We start from the raw sequence: 19,169 nt of genomic DNA, 5'->3' as shown, positions 1-19,169 counted from the left end.
GCGTGCAGGGTGTGGGGGTGGGGAGAAAGCCAAGCTGCTCCGGCTGCCCACAGCCCTGCTGTGGGGGGGGGTTCTGCGGGTGGAACAGGGCCTATCAGTTCCAGGATGGCCGTGGCCTGGCCTGGCCTGAGCAGGGCCTGGGCCGGGCCCGCTGGCCCCCCCACAGGGCCCGCAACCACCTGTCCCAGCACCGGAAACGAGACAGAGACGCTCTGCCTCGGAGTTTCTATTCTTAAGTGTGCTTCACAGGGGCAGTCACAACTTTAAGTGGCTTAAAGAATTGTCCATATTCAAATGGGCCAGCTGATAGGTTCTGTCAGGTCACAGAGGAAGCTGTACGCACCCCTTTTAAAGAACATCACTTCCGGGACTTAGCTTGCTAACCCATGACATACCCGTATTTCTAAAACCAGGACACAGCCAATTTTCTTAGCTATCCTATAAACGACAGATATAGATTGTACTAAAATTAAAGCCATATTGAAATGAAATGGAAAGATGAACCCTAAAGAAAATTAAATAAGGTGAAGTAGAGAAGATGTGACTAGACAAGATAGCTGGAACGAGAGTCTATCTCCTTCAATATATGAAAAATACCTTCAGTATGCATGGAAACAAAATATTAACACAGAAAAAAAACCCCAAAAAAGTGTAAATAAACAAAACTCAAGAAACCACCAAAACACTAACCATAACACCCCAGTATCCAATTCTGGGATATCCCTATGCATAACATTTTCTAGATAGTTTTGGAACTAGTGATAAGTGTTCAATTATAACAAAAGAAAAAGTGCCACAATATAAGCTTTGGGTCAGTCCAGTTAAATCAAAGGAGGAGTAGAAAAGAAGTAATGACTGGAGGCGACACTTAAATGGCAAAATGCAGCTGCTGCTGATTACATGAGTGGGACTCCACCTGCAGCATCAGTGGTACCCTACAGAACCACCTGTGCAGGGGAAAGGTTTCCTCCTAATCCTTGTCTATAAAGATTTTCGTAGTCTCAAACACTCAGATTTTCATTTCTTCTAGAATTATAACTTGCCTCCTCAGATTTTCCAGGTAGATTTTTTTGTTGTTGTTGTTGTTTTTTAAGGTAACTAAATTTTTTAAAACCATCATAATTCTGAATACTGCAGTATATGCATCTGGAAATTACTCCAGGACCCTTCAAAGCCAGGTTAAGTATTTTGCATTTGTATTATTACAGACATATATAACTGCAAAATAAGAACACCTTCCTGAACACTAGCATTCAACATTTTATCCATATCCTTCAGTTTTAATAATGTGCAAATAATTTACTTGAAATTATACTGCAACTTCTCTATACCATAAAAGAACCTTGCATTAGAAGATGAAGACAGAAGGCTATGAAAAAGTAATAATCTTGAGTATATCTTCAGTATCTCTTTCTTCAAAAAGAAATAAACTACTCTGTTTGGTTGGGAGAAGGGGTGGACGTTTCTTTAACACACAGCAGTGTCCTTAGAAAATTCTTTTTCATATAAATATTGCAGCTCTTGAATGTATTTCTGGAAGGCATAGCAAAGTTACATGAAAATGACTAATGGCATATCTTTCTTATGGCTACCACCTCTTTAAAAATCCAACAGCAGCAAAAGCCCTCTCTGTTGTACATGCCATTTCTCCAGCAACACTAATGCTGTGAAACAATATTCAAAGGCATTTCAGGATAACCATAATGTAATATTTGTACATTCCAACTATATGTGCTTTGGAGACCCCCTTGCAGAAGCAGCCCACAGGCTGGTGTTTAAAGATGCACAGTGCTTTACTCTCAGTTGTTTGCCAAGAGTAAGATATATCCTGGGATGGAACTATGGAATAAGCTCCTGTTGAGTGTAACGAAAAATAGAAGGAGAGAAGGATGGATATTCAGTATTTGCCTCCTTGCCTTTGTCTTATTTTCCATCTCGTGCAATGATGGTCATCTCTGCTTTTTACAGAGAGAACCAAATGGAGTAGAGATGAGCCATCTTCCAGAGAGTAAATGATAAGATGAAAACACAGGTGATGATATCTCCCTGAAAGGATAGAGCTTATCAGCAAGGTCTAACAATAATTTACCTCCTCAGCTGACCACAAAAAAATGTCCCATAGTCATCTGAGTTCAAGGGATTTCTAAGTTCTTTCCAAGTAGTTTTCATTGCCTGAAATTTGTAATATTTCAGTAAAACTATCTATGAGGTCGATTGTAACAAGCTTTACGATTACAGTAAATTAATGTTTTCTTGGTTTCCCACATCAGCAGAAGCATTCCAAATTTTGTTGTGTTTCTTCCTATGTAGTATCAACCATATTGCCTTGTTAAGGTACAAGACTATTATTCTAAAGCGCACATCTTGTTATTAAGTTAAAAAGCCCCCAAACTACACAAAGATCTATTATTGATAGCTAATTTTTGCTAGTATTTCTACCAATAACAACTGCTGTAAAAACCTGCACAACAAAGAAAGTCAGAATAGCAAAGGACAAAAAGAGAGGACAGAATTTGTGGATGTCAACATTGTGATAAAGAACTTTTTCCTTCTAGCTCCAACATTTCTGATACTTACTCAGATATCTCCAAATGGGGATAGGTTCTGCACTGACAGAAACAACACACTGAAGTAGGTCAGAAAAGTTGTGGTCCCTAAGAGAGAAGCCAGCCAAATGGTTGGACCAGTGGCCAGCCAGTGCTGGACCACTTGGTCCTAACCCTACTGTTCCAGTTTCCATTAATGCAAATTAAACTGAGATCTCAAAGTGTTTCTCCAACAGTTACACATCCCTTGTTTTCCTCCATTCTGACACCGAAGAGAATGCACCATAACTTTTCAATAGATACTGAATAAATTTTCCATTACCACTTTAAATAGGAAAAAAGCTGGCATGCAACACCTTCTACAGTAAAGATATCTTAGTCTTGCAGGGATTGTTAAGGTCTATAACTACATTTTCTAAGTAAATGTTAGCTTTATAATCCCCAGTGGCTTTACAACCCTGCAAAGGGCTTTGAGAAAAGGAGATTTTTTTCCACATTAAAAGGTCATATGCTTTCATATGCCTTTCACATGCCTTTCTCTTTTCAAGATCAAATTTTGGAGCAATTTTAAAATGTCAGCGTTTTAAAAAATAGTCCTGGGACAGATACCTATTGGTAAATGAAAACATACCCATAAGATGTAAGTATATTTTTGGGCAACACACAGGAGGAGCAGGGACCATTCTGCAGCAGGAAAACTATGATATAGTTGCCATTGTGGAAAGACAATGGGATGACTGGCACAACTGCAGGGCTCAGGTCAGGGCCCCTCCCTGCAAGGAAAACATTGAGATACTGGAGCAAGTCCAGAGAAGGGCAATGGACCTGGGACAGGGTTTGGAGCCTGTGCCTTATGTGCAGCAGCTGAAGGACCTGGGGGGGACTCAGCCTGGAGAAAAGGAGTCTCAGTGGAGACCTTCTCACTCTCTGCAACTCCCAGGCAGGAAGTCGTAGCCAGGTGAGGGTCATTCTCTTCTACCAAATAACAAGCAAAGGACAAGAGTAAACAGCCTCAGGTTGAACTAGGAGAGGTGTAGATTGCATATTAGGAAAACCTTTTCACTGTAAGGGCTGTTAAGCATTGTAATAAGCTGCCCTAAAGAGGTGGAATCACCATCCCTGGAGGGATTTCAGTGATGTGCAGATGTGTCAGCAGCAGCCACTACAAAAAAAGATATGGTAAGCTGTTAAAGCATGTCATACATATTCAATATTCTGCAATTACTGCAGTTTTTTAAAAAAAGAGTTTTCTCAAAAACGACACACTGTACCACATAAAGATGGAGAAAACAATGGCTTCTCAATTCAGAAGCCAAGCAGGATAAGGCACTCTGGCAAATTCTCCCTGTGAAATGCTGAATGTGGACTTACAGCCCATATGTGAGAATAATTTAGGGTCCTGAAGATTTGCTTGTTTCTGAACAACTGCCAGAAAAGATCATGTTCTCAGAATACAAGTGCTGGGGATCCTTACTGTATTGATTACACCACCTTGAAACACTTTCTGCTACTGAAACAGCAGTTTCTGAGGGAACAGTTTCCAGGTCACGTCAGTGAGGTGATTCCTGAGGTCCTTTTTGTTCTGACACAAGGAACATGCCTCATGTAGTTCTTTCCTTGTGATTTGATCTCACAGTCTCCTCCTGGCCCTGAGACATTCTAGCCATCTGCTCGTACAGATGGCACATTCATATAAATTTAAAAAAAGTGTTTTCCAAACATTTTCTATTCTCTGTCTTTTCAGATGGTTCTAGACTAGCAGAAGCAGCAAATGTTCTAGGAATGACTGACTATACAGGAACAAAAAAAAGCTGCTGCAAAAAAAATTATGTTCTTACACAAATGATTTAGAGGAGAAAAAAAATCTAGTCTTATTTCTACTTACTGAACAGCAAGTAGAAATATCTGCATTATAGTCTAAAAATCAGTGATGGGCACAGCTTTAAAGTGCTCTTCTGCAGAAGCTTACACACATCCTGAGCCTGGAGAACATACCTGGAAGCACAAATCCCCAGAATTTCTTATATCTTATCCTAGTTTCTCTCCTTCTAAGCAGGACTGAATACTGTTCCATGAAAAGCTCTCTTCAGTTACTTTGCACATTGAAGACCACAAGAAATTTCAATTTTCAGAGAAATAAAGAAATAGAGCCAGGAAATGCAATGAAAAAAAACCCCAACAAGCCCCTTACACTTGAGGAGTTTAGGCAATTCTTATTTCTCAGAAACCATTTTACCATTCTGTAAAGTTCAATAACAAAGTAGAATAAAACAGTGGGTGAACAAATCAGCAATTATCTTCCCAGAAAATGCATTAAAACATAAAGGAAATGGGTTTTTTTGGAGAAAAAAAAATCACCCAAACTAGATATTTAACTAGAATAAAAACTAAATCCAAGTACTTGCACCTTCAGATAAGACACTTGGTAGGGAAAAAAATGTATTCTTTCACTCAATAAATAGTATTCTACAATGTCTTACATTAAAAGTGTGTAAGAAAAGTTTCATCTGTACAATCACAAGAAGAACTAGAAAGTGATTGTGCATGACCCACAAGAGGTATTATTAGTTCTACAGTGTCCTAACTTTTATTTTTCTTACACATGCAAGGCCCCCAATCCTGCTCTTCTGAGATCCATCTCAGATTTCTTTTACCAATTTTAGTAAAAAAACTCCAATATGCACAAGTGGAATTTATACATATACAAATATATTGTTTTTATTTATCAAATAGATATCATATATTTAAACACGTGTTTGTATACACACATTTAGCATCCATCCCATTAGCTGAGTCTTGATCAGAGCATTCTGAGATTTTATGTATGTCCTTCCAATGGGAAAATCTCCCTTCTCAAGATCATCAACTCAAATCATAGATCAAAGACATTGTGGAAGAGAAATGATAGATTGCTGTAATACTAAATTATATAAATTATTAAAATTTAAGATTAAATGTTTGATGACTTCTATTTGTTTTTGGAATATGAAATACCCTTGGAGCAACTTGAACTATTTCATGGTTCTGTAGCTGATGGAGACTTTCTTACTAACGCAGACTAAATGCCACAGTCTGTCTGTTAGGCAAATAGAACTTGGACTTTTTTTCACTTCATTGCAATGCAATAATTTTGGATAATAGGGCTTTTAATGGAAAGGATTCCTGTGACTTAAGTTTTTTTTCTTATTAAGCTTAATTGAACTAATTACTCACATATTAATGACTTAACAGGCACTTAATAAAAAAGTAAAAGCAAAAGACCCTTCTGAATACTTATACTTAAAATCTAATAAAGGGATTGAAATAGAAAGATATCTTTGTTTTCTTTCAGATAGGGGAGATATTTAAAACACAACTACTGTCCCTCCTGCTGAGGATGAATGGTGTAAAGATGCCATTCCAAATCCTACAGAAAAATGCATATATAATCTATGAGTCCTAAATTGAAAAGAGATATTTATGAGAGTCAATGATTTCCTTTTTTTTCCAGAAATTGCATCTTTCCCAAATTGGCTCATTTTGTGAATGGGCTGCTATGTAGGAAAAGTGGAACAATGTGATTCTGAGAAAATGAAGCAGATTTGTATCTATAACCTGGCCATCCCAAGGTGCACATGAGGGCTGGCATTTTATAATTCTTCACAATAATGCTTGGCACTTATGTAGTGTTTTATGGGATCAAAGCACTTTACAAACTAATTAATTAATCTTCACAACACCCCTGTGAGAAGGTAGGTTTTAGCATTCCAATTTACCAAGTGGAATAACTGAGCAGAGAAACTGGATGATTTGCTTCATGTCCAAATCTACAGCTCACAGGAACAGTGTTATTAGAAATAACAGTAGTTGTATTTCTCTGCTTTATTCCTTGGAACCTACAAAAGAACTATTTGCATTAGAAAGGAAAATAGCATCTGGCCCACACCTTGGGCCAGAACTGATACCTTGTTTATTTAAAACAACAATTATTTCATTTAAGCAACACACTGGGATTCAAGTTCCTTTCCTTATGCTGGATCTATATTGAATGTGCAAGAAAAGAGCTGTGATCAGACTTATCCTGCTCCAGTATTTCCAAATAATGAGATTTGTTGTGGTAATGCTTACTTCTTAATGCAGAAATTCTTTGTACTTGAAATTCTACATAATTGTACAGTACTCAATTTTTTTCAAGTCTTCACAACAGCTACATGACTTCAGAATGAAATGATATTTTACTATGTTTGCATTTATTTCTACAAGTTTTCAAAAAGTTCTTGCTTTGACCACCTGCATACAAGATTTAAGGGTTCTTACATGTCTATGTATACTAACGGCCTTGAAAATCTGGACACAGAAATCGAATTCACCTCATTTCTTGTGCAAAAGTAAACAACTGCATGTCAGACTATGAATCAGCTTGGAAAGTGTTGGCAAAGGAAAAGTCAGTAATTGCATCTATAGCTGCGAGCACCAGCACAAAAAAATTACCCACTTAACACAGTGGAAATGCTTCTTCCCAGACTGATATTCTCATGTTCAAACAAGACTTATAAAAATTACTTTTTACTTCCTCTTTGCAATGCCTATATATGCCCTATTGTCATTTAAAGGAATTTAGTGTTATATCACAAGAAGTGATAACCAAAATTAAGAAACTTTTTTTTTAATTGGACCAACAGAAAGCTAGTGACACTTCAGACATCCTAATAAAGATAATGCATAATATTTACTTATTTGTTTTAACAAATGGCAACAGTACTTTGAGATGCTATTGGTGCTTTTCATGCCACAGCATACCTCATCATAATGTTTATTTCCTCTTCTTCCCTGAGGCTGGACAAGGCCCCAGTTGGAATGAAGGGCTGCACAGCCAAGAGAGGCACGAATGTGATGGAACCAGAAACACCTGCCACCTGGACAGGTATCATGATAAAGAACAGCATCCAAAATAATATCTTCTCCCCAGAAAAGAAGTCCAGGTTCTTTTTATCTCTTCTGAAATCCCCAAAGTGAGAAAGATTTTGAGAACATTTTTTGCTTACCATGAATGGGCATTAAAAATTCTTAAACACCTTCTGTCCAGCTTCTGGAAATACAATTTTGCAGCAAAAAGGTAGGACAGATCTCTTTCTTTCTTGCAGAAGACATTTCAGAGTAACAAGGATATTTGAAATATTGTAGGCAGTCCAAAGACATATTATTTATTCACAAAATCACAAGATTTTAAGGGGTTGAAATGTATCTTAAAGCCCATCCAGTCCCAAACCCCCTGCCATGGGCAGAGACACCTCCCACCAGGTTGCTCAAGCCCCCATCCAACCTGGGCTTGAACACTTCCAGAGTTCCAGCTAGTACAAATGACTGTTTGATTTTAAAACTGAAAAATGGAGCTTTACCTCCAAATTATGCTTAGAATTTAATTAAAATTAAGCCCTATCAGAAAAAAAAACCCAAAACCAACAAAACCAAACCCAAACAAAAACAACCCCCTCAAACCCCCAAACCAAAACAAACCCCAAAACAAATCCCCCCCAAACAAACAAAAAACCTCAACAAAAAAACCCAGAAAAAAGCAAAAAGTAGCAAAATAAAGATCAAACGCTTTACTGAAAGGTAGCTGGTGTGAACAACTCACCTCTCAAGGAATATGGTCTGAGAAATAAAGATATTTGCAAAGCAATTGCTTTTAAAATTGCCCATCAGATTTCACAGACAATAAGCTGCCAATGAGGAGTTAAACTGCTGAAGAAGTCTAACTATACAACAAAAATGCCCAATGTTGTTTTACCAGAGCAAAATGTGGGAGAATCGATTTTACTTGCAGAAGTGAAAATTTCCAAGCAGCTGAAACTGAGTGAGCAGACAGCAGAAGGCAAAGCTGAGACAACACAAAATACAGGCATCCAGGACTGTTTAGGATTCATGTGACTCAATGCTGGTAGCACTGAGTAGAGAACAAAGCAAGGCCATCATACACATAATTCTCTCATTTGTGGGAGATTACTGTGTTCCATCAGTCAAATAGGAATTACTGCTAGCTGAGTTGGAGACTCATAGTTGGTAATGCCTTAGATGAATCTTGGCAAGTAAAACTGTTGGGCTTTCAAATGGGAAAAGCCTTTAATTTCTGAAAAACACTCCTCTGTTCTACTTCCTTTTGTTTTCCTTTTGGCTAAAAAGGACAGCAACATCGTTACCTCACAGAACATGGTTCCTATCAGGAATTCCATATATATTCTATTTTTCTGTAAAAAACACCCACAAACTTCATTTACAAAAAGCAGAAAACCATCCTACTGAAGAGATACAAAAGTATAAAATGCTCTTGGGCATGTAATTATCAGTTCTCTACCCACTGTCACCGAGTTCTCTTGTGAGGAATGTTGGGAGAAATGTATGCAAGAGTCAGTATCTCTGTAAACAGCATGGTAATGGTGCAAACCCACACAAAACATATTGGTCTTAAGCCACTTCTTCAACTACGTTTAATCCTTGTATTCTAAATTTTCTCCTGACTCTGACACATAGCATCCCAAGACTCTCTCCCAGTAAAGAGGTGAGTTCCAGAAAGACACCATAATGTAGTTACACAAAAAGCAGCAATTCAAAATTGGCAAATAGAAGGATCTTAACTTGTCACCATTCTCAAATCTTGCATTCCAATCCCTGGAAAAAATTCAAAAAACTTGGTGCTTTCAGAGGCCACAAAAATCAGAGAAATTATTCTTCCCCAGGCTTATGCAGAAGAAAGCAGAAGACAGCTGAACTTTTGATCCACATTTTAGAACAGGCTTTATGTCAAAAGTCAGGGGAAATTTTTTATATATGTATTTATATATATAAAAATAAATGTAAGAAATAACAAATCTCATCTACTGTAGCACCCATTTCTGCTAAGTGTATTTAATAAACCAGATATTTTAACACAGAGAAATTTAGTTAAAGCCATATATTTTCCTCAGTTTTGACTGCTTATCTTATTTAAGCTTTGCTCAAACTACTGTAAACTATCTGCTATACTAGATGTGAATGTCTAAATTTACTGTTCTAAATATGTGGTCAAATCACTAATATCTTCTTGCAAGTCATCTTAACTTCCAACATAGTGATTTTTCCCGTAATGACTCTTCATTTAAGACTATATGTTTACAATTTTCTACCATTTAGGTGATTTAAGTATATAATCTATTGAATGTCCTGGTCTTGGCAGCAATGAATAATTTTCTTGCCAGATGGAATATGAAAAAAATACAAAAACCCCCATTTTCCCAAAACATAAATATCTGGCAGCTATCCATCAGAAATAAAAGTCCTTCTTAACTTAAAAGCAACCACCATGTCACGTTCTCTGTATAAAAAAGGTCAAGAATTTAGTTATGCCCTTAACTAATGCCCTGTAGCAGTGAAAAAGGCAGGCTATGAGGACAACACACCAGCCCTTTGTCTCCTTTCATTATTAGCCCTTTTTCTTTTTTTCCCTTCCCTCTCTCCTCCCCTCTTTTAGTGACAGCATGATCCAGGTGCTCACTAAACTGCCTCCTAGTCCTTCCTGAAATTTAACCTCCCAGTGTCAAATCTAATTGGATGTGACATGTGCACCATGTATGGGTTCTGCTCACAAAACCAAAAAGGACAATGTTAAGGGATCACTGCTTGCTGCATGAAATAGAAATTCAACTATAGGGACACAAAAGAAAGGGATGGTTACATTTTTACTGATAAGATCACTTGCAGTTCAATGAATTTGATTACAGCAATCAAGGTAAATGCAACCAAATTCACAGCAAATTTTATATGTGTATGCATGTGATAATGTTTATAAATAGATGTATGGGGAGATGAAAAAAATTCAGACTGACACTTAAAGGAATCTCACTTTAGAAAAATGCATCCCAAGGTAAGAATATGTGACTGTAAGTATAAGCTAAAGTAAATTAACACAGCAAGATTTGTATTAATTTTCAGAATAATAGTGTACAGGGGGTTTTAGATATGTGAGAAATACAACTAAGCAGGTATTTTTAATGGTATGCAGAAATTACTAATAAGCAGGCATTAAATATATCACTACTGTGGACACTGTGGAAATTATTTCCACTACTGTGGAAATAACATTAACTCTGAGTTGAATTTAGATGAAATAGATAGATAAAGCTACTTAGAGCTATAAAACTAAAACATTAGTATTAGAATGAGATCATTGATTGCTACTTGGTCCAGCGAAGGCAAAAGCAGAATATGGCACTCATATAATCCTGTTGTATTACCACCGGTGCATCTTCCCCATCCAGCCCAGCGTTTGAAAGACATTTTAGCGAGAAAGCCTTTCTGAGACCTACTGAGCTGAGTCTGAGGAGGAGGAATTGATTCTACATTTCACAAGACTTGTCCATGGTTCATTAAGAATTAGGACATATAAGAAGGGGTTTTCTTGCCTTGTCCCCTACTAGCTATCTGTTATGTTCCATAGTCTCTACCACAAAACACACAAGAACCAGAGGTGTCCTTCCCCTCTGTGCTGCTCAAGTACACAGTTGCCAAAGGAGTGAAGGCAATTGCAGTCCCCAATCTTAGTGCTGGCTAGGGCAGTACAGGGTGACAATCGTCCTGCCCCTGCCCTAAGTTACAATTCATTCCAGCACAGCAACAGAACAATGGCAGAATTCACATCCATCATTCATCTTGTGCCAGCTCACAGGGCAAAGAGAACACTTGAAATGCACCAAGCAGAGTCTCAGATGTAAGAACTGATAATCTCAAATGTGAGATTGCTACATATACCCAAATACTAGAAAATTATTTCCTAAAGTGAAATTTTTTACCTAGGAAAAAAAGCTGTCTAAATGCCTTTAACTCTGGGCTGTGCACAAGTCCTACAATAAAAAAATATCCCATTTTAGAATTAATCTAAAACCATATCTAAAACCATATTGTGATTGTAAGTATTGAAGAAAATAACTCTGGAAAATAAAGGCTCAAAGCATTAATAATGATTCCTCGAATTACGTTAAACAGTTTTAAGTAAAAAACAGAAACCATTTCATTTTATTGCATCTTATAAAAGACATTAAAACTGATTTGCTATTTATGCTGAATGAAGAGGAACAAAGGTTTCACCCAAAACAATGAAACAGTACCACCACTGGTTCTCAAAAAAAAGAAACAAACAAAACCCTCAAAACCTTAAATAAAGTATATTTCATGACAGGTTTTAAGTTTTTGAAAAACAGATGAACAAGAAGAAACTCCCAGAAAACAAAAATTTCTTTTACTTGATTCTTCTATGGACAATTTTTTGTGAGCTCTACTTACTGTTTACCAACCTTTAAAAAAAAGAAATTATTACAGATGGTTAAGTAGTCAGAATAAAAATGCCAGAAATAGCAATAAAAAGTTAGCATTATTGAAGACATTAAACCTGATATTTATTTCTGATTTATTTTAGAAGATAATAATAAACATTATGATTTCAGAATCTTAAATTGGAAACTACACCAAAACCATTGTTATGGTCGCTCTCACACCATTAATATAAAGGTGTGTTTTGTAGTTGGTTTATATTTCACTTTAAACTACAACTGCTTTTCAAGGAACCAAGTATCTGTTGCTTCATTGAACAATCACAAAAACTCCAGACTTGCTCCCAGCCATAGTGCCAGAGCCTGAACTGCTCCCACAGAAAACATAATTGGACACAACAAACATTGGTAAATACAATACCCAGCTCTGCAGCATTTTCTATTGTTAACCCAGACAATGCTTTCCTGCTCTTTTGTTACCTACCCACATTGCATTGTCAGTCTTTTGCAGCTACATTTTAAAATCAATTTCTCAGCAATTATTTATCCTGTTAACATCACTAAACAGACAATTTCCTCACTTTTCATAACTTCTCAAGGGTGAAGACCTTTTGTTGATTTTCCCAGTCACCCCTCTACATACAGTCATACACAACAACAACAACAGGCTGAAAAACATTTCAAGTCATACCTCATCTAAGTGAAACTCAGAAAGCTGATTCATCTGGGTATCATACAAAGCAATCTAATATTCAATCAAAAATATTTTTAAAACATATCAGTTAAACTATCAATTCAGCTGTCATATACATTTCTGTTTTTTCTGCAAATCCTCATTTTGTATTTCATATTTCAATTCCTTTGAAGAAGCAGTTCTAAACCAGGGTTTTAATCCAGAATGAGTATTTCAAGTAATATTTACAGTCTTATCTGTTCTTAATACAAGTCTCTGAACTGTACTAAAAATGGCACTTTATCTCCAAAATTTGTATTAAAAAAAAAATTTATCCAATCTTAGAATACTTCATTTTTTTTTTCTGGAATATCATCAGTTATATAGAATACAGCAATAAAAAGAAAAACATTAAAAAAAAAAAGGCAAGGAATGGTTTTTATTTTTATTTTTAGCTTTTTAATCATGGTTTTAAATTAAGAGACAAAAGAGTTAGAAATGGTTCATACTGACCTGAGTCCATAAAGGACTGTTCCATCTGGATGCAAACGAATCATTCTGTTCTTCACAGTGACACCATGAACAAATGACTTCTTGTCATTCAGGAAATAGGTATCGGGCACCCAGAGCTGATCAGCTACTCTGTTGTCCAGAGTGAGGTTTAGAGGTATTACATTATAGGACAGCCTCTTATCCCTCCACGCTTGCTGGAAGTACATTGTCAAGGTATAGTCCTATAATTAGAAAAAACAAACAAACAAACAAAGTTTGCATTGAAACAGATGGCATATATATGCAAAAAAATGACAATGCAAATACAGATGTATTCATTGTGACTGTTCAGAATTTCCATAAGTAGATTTATTTATTTTTACAGTACTGAACATCTCGTATACACTTAGTAACAGCAGTGAGAACACAAAGAAGATGGGGCATTTACATTTTATGAATGACCTGGACATTCTCATTTCAATATTTAAAAATAAAATAAAATAAATTGTAGACATTTAACAGCCTGAAATTTCTGTAGCCCTTTACAAGCCTGGGAATTCTAGGAAACAGGAACACTCACAGATCCAAATTTCATTTCAAGGTCTCCACTGTATTCAATAGAGCTCTGGATCAAGCCTTCTATCTCTGAAGTTGCAGTCACCACCCAAACACTTCCCTAAATTAAAATCTCTTCAAAGTCTGTTAACTTTCCCCTAGGCACTGAAATCAGTGGGAAGTCTCTGAGGTTCCTATGATATACACTCTTAGTCTTAATTTTACAGATGAAGTAAAATTATTCTTCAGGGGACAATTCAGAGAGCACAATTAGCATCTCAGTAAATATTCACAGTATTACGAGACTTGCATTGTCTTGATGCAGGGCACCACTGTACAGTGCTTCAGAGATGTTTTGACCTTTTGGTGTTTTAAAGAATAATATATTTATAAAGGTTATATCTTCGTAAAAACTTTTATACAGATGCAGAATTATCATTATATTTAGCCGATGCTAAAAAAAAACCTCTAGAAATATTACACAATGTATATTAAGAGCATCCCTGCAGAGAAAGACTTGCATAAATGGCAATATTAGTTCTCATTCGCTGTTTCATATTTTAAAGGAGAGTCTACTATTTAAACTAATACTAAACTAAACTAATAATTTTTTTATTACAGTTGGAAAATTAATCTTCCTGCCGAACTACTTTAAAAAAATATGCCACAATTGTATTTTACAAGCATTTTCATTTAAAAGGATATTTGCTATATGAACGCTATATAGAATTTCTCCAAATATACAAAAATAAATTTTTCTTAATCTGCAGTTTCAAAGACTGAACACCACAGTAAGAAATCACTGAAATTGGGTTGTTGTAATAATTCTCTTTACAATGTACACAATTTGTAAGTATGTATCAATGTTCCCTTGAACTAGGGAGGGCCTGTGAGAACTACAGCTATTTCAGCAGAGCTCTGTAAGCAGTGACACAGCACCTTGAAACTAATTGACCCTGCCTCTTCTGCAGAACAGTGTGCATTCAGATGAATCATTACAAACTGTTCTTTTATAGAAATGTGCATTTCAGTGGCGGTAACACTCTTATTTTTTGCCTCATCCTTCCCCAGAAGAGCCGATGTACATGGGCTTCAAAACACCTCTTCAATTTTCAGTGAAGCAGGGGGAAATACATGTTCTGTTGTGAATAGTTACTGTATTTCTTCCTTGCCAACACAAACCACAAATGGTATTGCTGTCCCTTCCATGTTCCTGTCTCCACTGGTTAAAGGTCAATCCCCTTCTCTTGCTGCACCCCCAGCCGTGCTGGGAATCCCAGTACCTTTGGCCGGGTGTCACAACAGTGACTCTGCAGGGACTCCAATAGGTAAACACCAAATGACCTTTCCCAATTATTTTACTACCAAATATATTCACCTGATAGCTGTTCTACAGTCTGACCAGTTTTAATGATCTGAAACCTCTTCCCCATCCCGCCTCCCCAGGGTCAGGATGAGATTCTGCTTGCAAGAATGTTCCACCTACATCCGAACAATTTTACTATTATGCTTCATCACTGTTCTGCACGATTTGATCCATAACCAGCTTTCAGGAAAATATTCAGTAGGAAAATGTATTAGTATTCATTATACTAATACATCACATCATCAAGTAATGATCTGTAGCAATTGTTTCTCTATTATGCTTGGAATGCTGCATTTTATTCCTATTCCAAGGAATAACCTACATGTATTAATGCACAGCATAAATACATACAACATGCTTTTCTTTTTACACCTCAGTAAAAGAGGAAAAGAAGAGAAGGAAAAACTGTAAACATACATGGTTCATTGCATAGGAGTGAATTACATAAAACTGTAAATTTGGAGCACTGGCATTTCTGAAAGAAAAGCCAAGTCACCAGGCCGGAGTCTAAAATCAAACACACTGTGTTCCAGAAAGAGCTGGTGTTCCAACTAAAAAGTATTTGTCATCTGTTGGCCCTAGTTTTCAGATGTGACTGGAGTTTTTAATGGTCAAAACAGAACTCCTTAGAAATTGTTATAAAACTCTCACAACCTTTTGAATTTCATTTTGGTATTTTAATGATAATTTTAAAAAGTCCCAAAGATGTACATATGTCAAAGTGAAATTGATAAGACAGGAAAAAAGCAAAACCTGTCACAAAAACTGCAATTCATTCCTTAAAAAGGAGAGAGGCATCTTTTTTCAAAAACCCAAATGAAAGTGTAATTCAAAAAAGATGTGCAGGCACAAAATGTCCATAAGTAACCCAAGACCCTTTATACTTTGAGACTAAGAACATTCTCATCCAACAGGAATACTACAAGAAAAAAGCCGTTAAAGTCACATTAAATATGGGCATTCCCCTCTCTTCTAAGGATAAGTTTAAAAAACCCCATGTAAATATCTTGTCTCTAGGAAGAGAGGCACACAAAAGAAATAGAGGAATAGAAGTAAAGGATTATTTTAATTTCTTAAGAAGAGGAAAAAGGAGCAAATTCATTTTAAAAGCCTTGCACAAGAGACTAGTTATAATGAGCTGAGAGAAATCCAAGCCCAAAGCTCCTGATGATGGTGGTGTAAATCATTACACAGACAGAAACTACAAAGGTACAGACTGTTTGCAACACAGGCACACAGACACATTCTACCCATAGAAATAAAGAGGTTCCTCAGCTGCCCTGGGCATGTGAAGCTTGAAATGCTGTATAAAATTGTTAGTATTGACAAAATTGCAAGAAAAATGTAGAATATAAATAAGCAAATGTATTTTCTGTAAATAATACCAATTTTGTAGCTTTCATTATTATTTCACTGTTTGCCTAGATTTAAATTTAATAAAGTGTTTTGTTCTGTCCAGAGCAAAAATTTAGGCATCAGAAAAAGGATCATTACCCCTGTACTATTGTAATCAAAGAAAAGATGCCTCCTCTTATCACCTTGCCTTTCCACTTTTCCTCTTCTTTATCTCATATAATGAACACAAGAGCAGCAAACGTAAGACAAAGTTAATCTTTATACATAATTTTTCATACGAATAAAAAAAGTATCAAACAGTTTCGTTAGTATTAGCATATTCATGAGTAACTTTAACTCTCTGCGGTGGTTGCCTGCAAACATTTTAGCTGCTGGAAGTGTAAATACACTGAGAGATTTAAACTTGTATTTAGATAAATAGAATTATCACAGACAGACATGGTGTCAGTGAATGACCATCAATTTCAGTGACATAACAGAAGATAGTGGACAGGAAAGCATCGAATCTGAATACTGGCATTCTTATTTATATTCTCACATTTCATTCATGTTCTCAAATAAATGTTTAAGCCAAAGAAAGAAAAATCAGTTTGGGCCTATTATTAGTTTAAAAATATTAGAACACAGGCCTTAGCTAAACCTACCCATGGGCCAATAACTGACGTATTGCTGGTCCTCTTTTTATATTGGAAAAAGGACCAAGGCAAAAAAGGAAATAGAGGTCATGAATATTCACAGTGACAGCGGGTGTCTAATGCAAAAGACTTTACCAGAAGTAAATTTTTTCAAAGCATGATAATAAGGTCCAATGTGAGAAAACACATTTAAAATATAGCTCTTTCTTCTGCATTACACAAATCAGGACTGATTCACACTGCAGCTTAAAACTGTAACCAACACTTACATTAATAGGTATAGAAAACAGCTACTGAAACACTGGAAACCATAAAGGCAGGAAACTTCAGAGGAGAAAAAAATAAGCAGAAGGAATATATCAAATCTAATGTATATAATATACATTCTGTATATTGTAAATATACCGAATGACAGTGAGAAGTTGAAGAAGCTATTTATCATTGCTCCACAGTAATGAATGGAGAACTCATTTGTGGTTTGGCTTAAGTCCACTCCTCATCACATTCCTGGTTATTACTAACTTGAAAGAATGTTTTACTGCATTTCCACATATGACTATTTTAAAACGAAGTAATTTCCTTCTAAAAATGTTAGAAGATGAAGACTTTGCCTGAACACTATTTATTTAACATGTACATTAAAAAACCTGTTTGTTAATAACATTTAAAAGTGCTGATTGACGATCCTTTCAATCCTTTTTTTGTTTAAACCAACCACTACAACATGTTCGATTCAAAATCACCTATCTCAGTCTCTCATTGAGAAAAAATAATGCAAAACGTCTGCTTAATGCTGGATACACCACAAAGTGACTTACATAGAAGTAGAAAGAACAGTTGAAAGAATGGGTGATGCCAAAGAGATGCTAAAATTGTCATATGCCCTTTCAAAAAAAGTATTTTTCATATTTGTAAATCTTTACTTCATAATAAACAAAAACCCCCTCAAAACAAATTAAAAAGCCACAAACAATGACATCAGGAAACTTACACAGAATTCAAGTTGAACTCTCTCAATCTATCAAATCCCCCTTCCCAAGCTGCCTTTAAATCTGTGAAACACTTGTAATTAATTGCATCTCCTAAAACTTACTAGGGGAGCTTTCCTTGATGGCAATTAATCTTCTCAATTTTATGATCTTGCTGAAGAGGAGAAGATCCCAACAAGCTTACCATTTATTTTGCTGCAACTCTCCCAGCTTTATTCATCAGCAATTCTCATTTGTCAGCTGAACAAAGCAGCAAAGACAGGCTTTTTATCTCCCACCACAGTTCTCAGAAAAACACAATATCGAATCAAGCAAGAGACTTGGATATGAAAGCCAAATGACTGCCAGCAGAGCTTGACTCCTTAGCATGAAACTTTTGGTCCCAATTATATGAAATCTGTAATAAGAGACTGTAAGATTTCAGCAACAAGATCATGAATTTGTGTCTCCTTAGCACTACTGAGGGTAGCCAATATTTATATTGTTTCTCCATGGTGATTTAGATAATGACACGTCCTCACAGTACAATGGATTTCATACACTGAAGTGAAATGAAGCAGTTCTGGCTGGTAAGTTTCCTGTAACCTTATTTGGTTTAGCAAGATGCTGTGACTCTTGATTTTCATTTCTGACAAGTCATCCAGACTGAACCATGATACTGCACTTTTCCCAAGCCAGCAAGCTGCATGTCACACCAATCAACGAGCATCTGCCATAGGTCTTTTAGCTCTGTCTGATTTGCTGTCTCTTGATAATAAGAGGAAGATCGATTAAAGTGAATCTGGACTGAAAACAGTATTTGCTGCTATTTGGTTAAAAGAGTCATGTCTCTTGAGACTGCCAGATTGTTCTCTTTTAAAGGGATCTCGTCATCATACAGAACTGCAGGATTCTCAGATGAACAAAGCAAATGCAGAGTACAATGAATAAATACAACTATTCTCACTTAAAATGAAAACAGTAGTTTTCTGCCGCAGACAAAAATAGTATTGTCATAGGTTAGCAAGCATAGTCCCGGAAGGGACGTCCTTGCTAAGGGGTGCTTACAGTTTCCTCTGGGAACTGATAGAACCTATCAGCTGGCCAGTTTGAATATGGACAATTCTCTAAGCCACTTAAAGTTGTGATCACCTCTGTGATCCACATTTAAGAATAGGCAAACTCCCCCTCCAAGCTCTCTCTCGTTTCCGGCACTGGGACAGGTGGCTGCGGGGCCCGAGTGGGGGCCAGTGGGCCCGGCCAGGCCCTGCCTGGGCCCGGCCGGGCCGGGCCACGG

The 19,169-nt window shown here is 36.5% G+C and overlaps 1 protein-coding gene across 3 annotated transcripts in view; it reads right to left on the bottom strand.

The window, feature by feature from the left end:
* The window catches only part of GABRB2 (gamma-aminobutyric acid type A receptor beta2 subunit), a 154,689-nt gene that overhangs the window by 89,468 nt on the left and 46,052 nt on the right, over nucleotides 1-19,169 (bottom strand). For all 3 annotated transcript variants that reach the window (XM_017737476.1, XM_008636144.2, XM_008636145.2), the window contains one exon: nucleotides 13,014-13,234. In XM_017737476.1, coding sequence (XP_017592965.1) covers nucleotides 13,014-13,234 — 221 coding nt within the window. The remainder of the gene's footprint in view (nucleotides 1-13,013; nucleotides 13,235-19,169) is intronic.

Source organism: Corvus brachyrhynchos, unplaced genomic scaffold (assembly GCF_000691975.1).
Source record: "Corvus brachyrhynchos isolate BGI_N302 unplaced genomic scaffold, ASM69197v1 scaffold16, whole genome shotgun sequence".
Taxonomy (NCBI): domain Eukaryota; kingdom Metazoa; phylum Chordata; class Aves; order Passeriformes; family Corvidae; genus Corvus; species Corvus brachyrhynchos.
The sequence above is the reverse complement of the archived record's forward strand: the minus strand, read 5'-3'. Positions and strand labels throughout refer to the sequence as shown.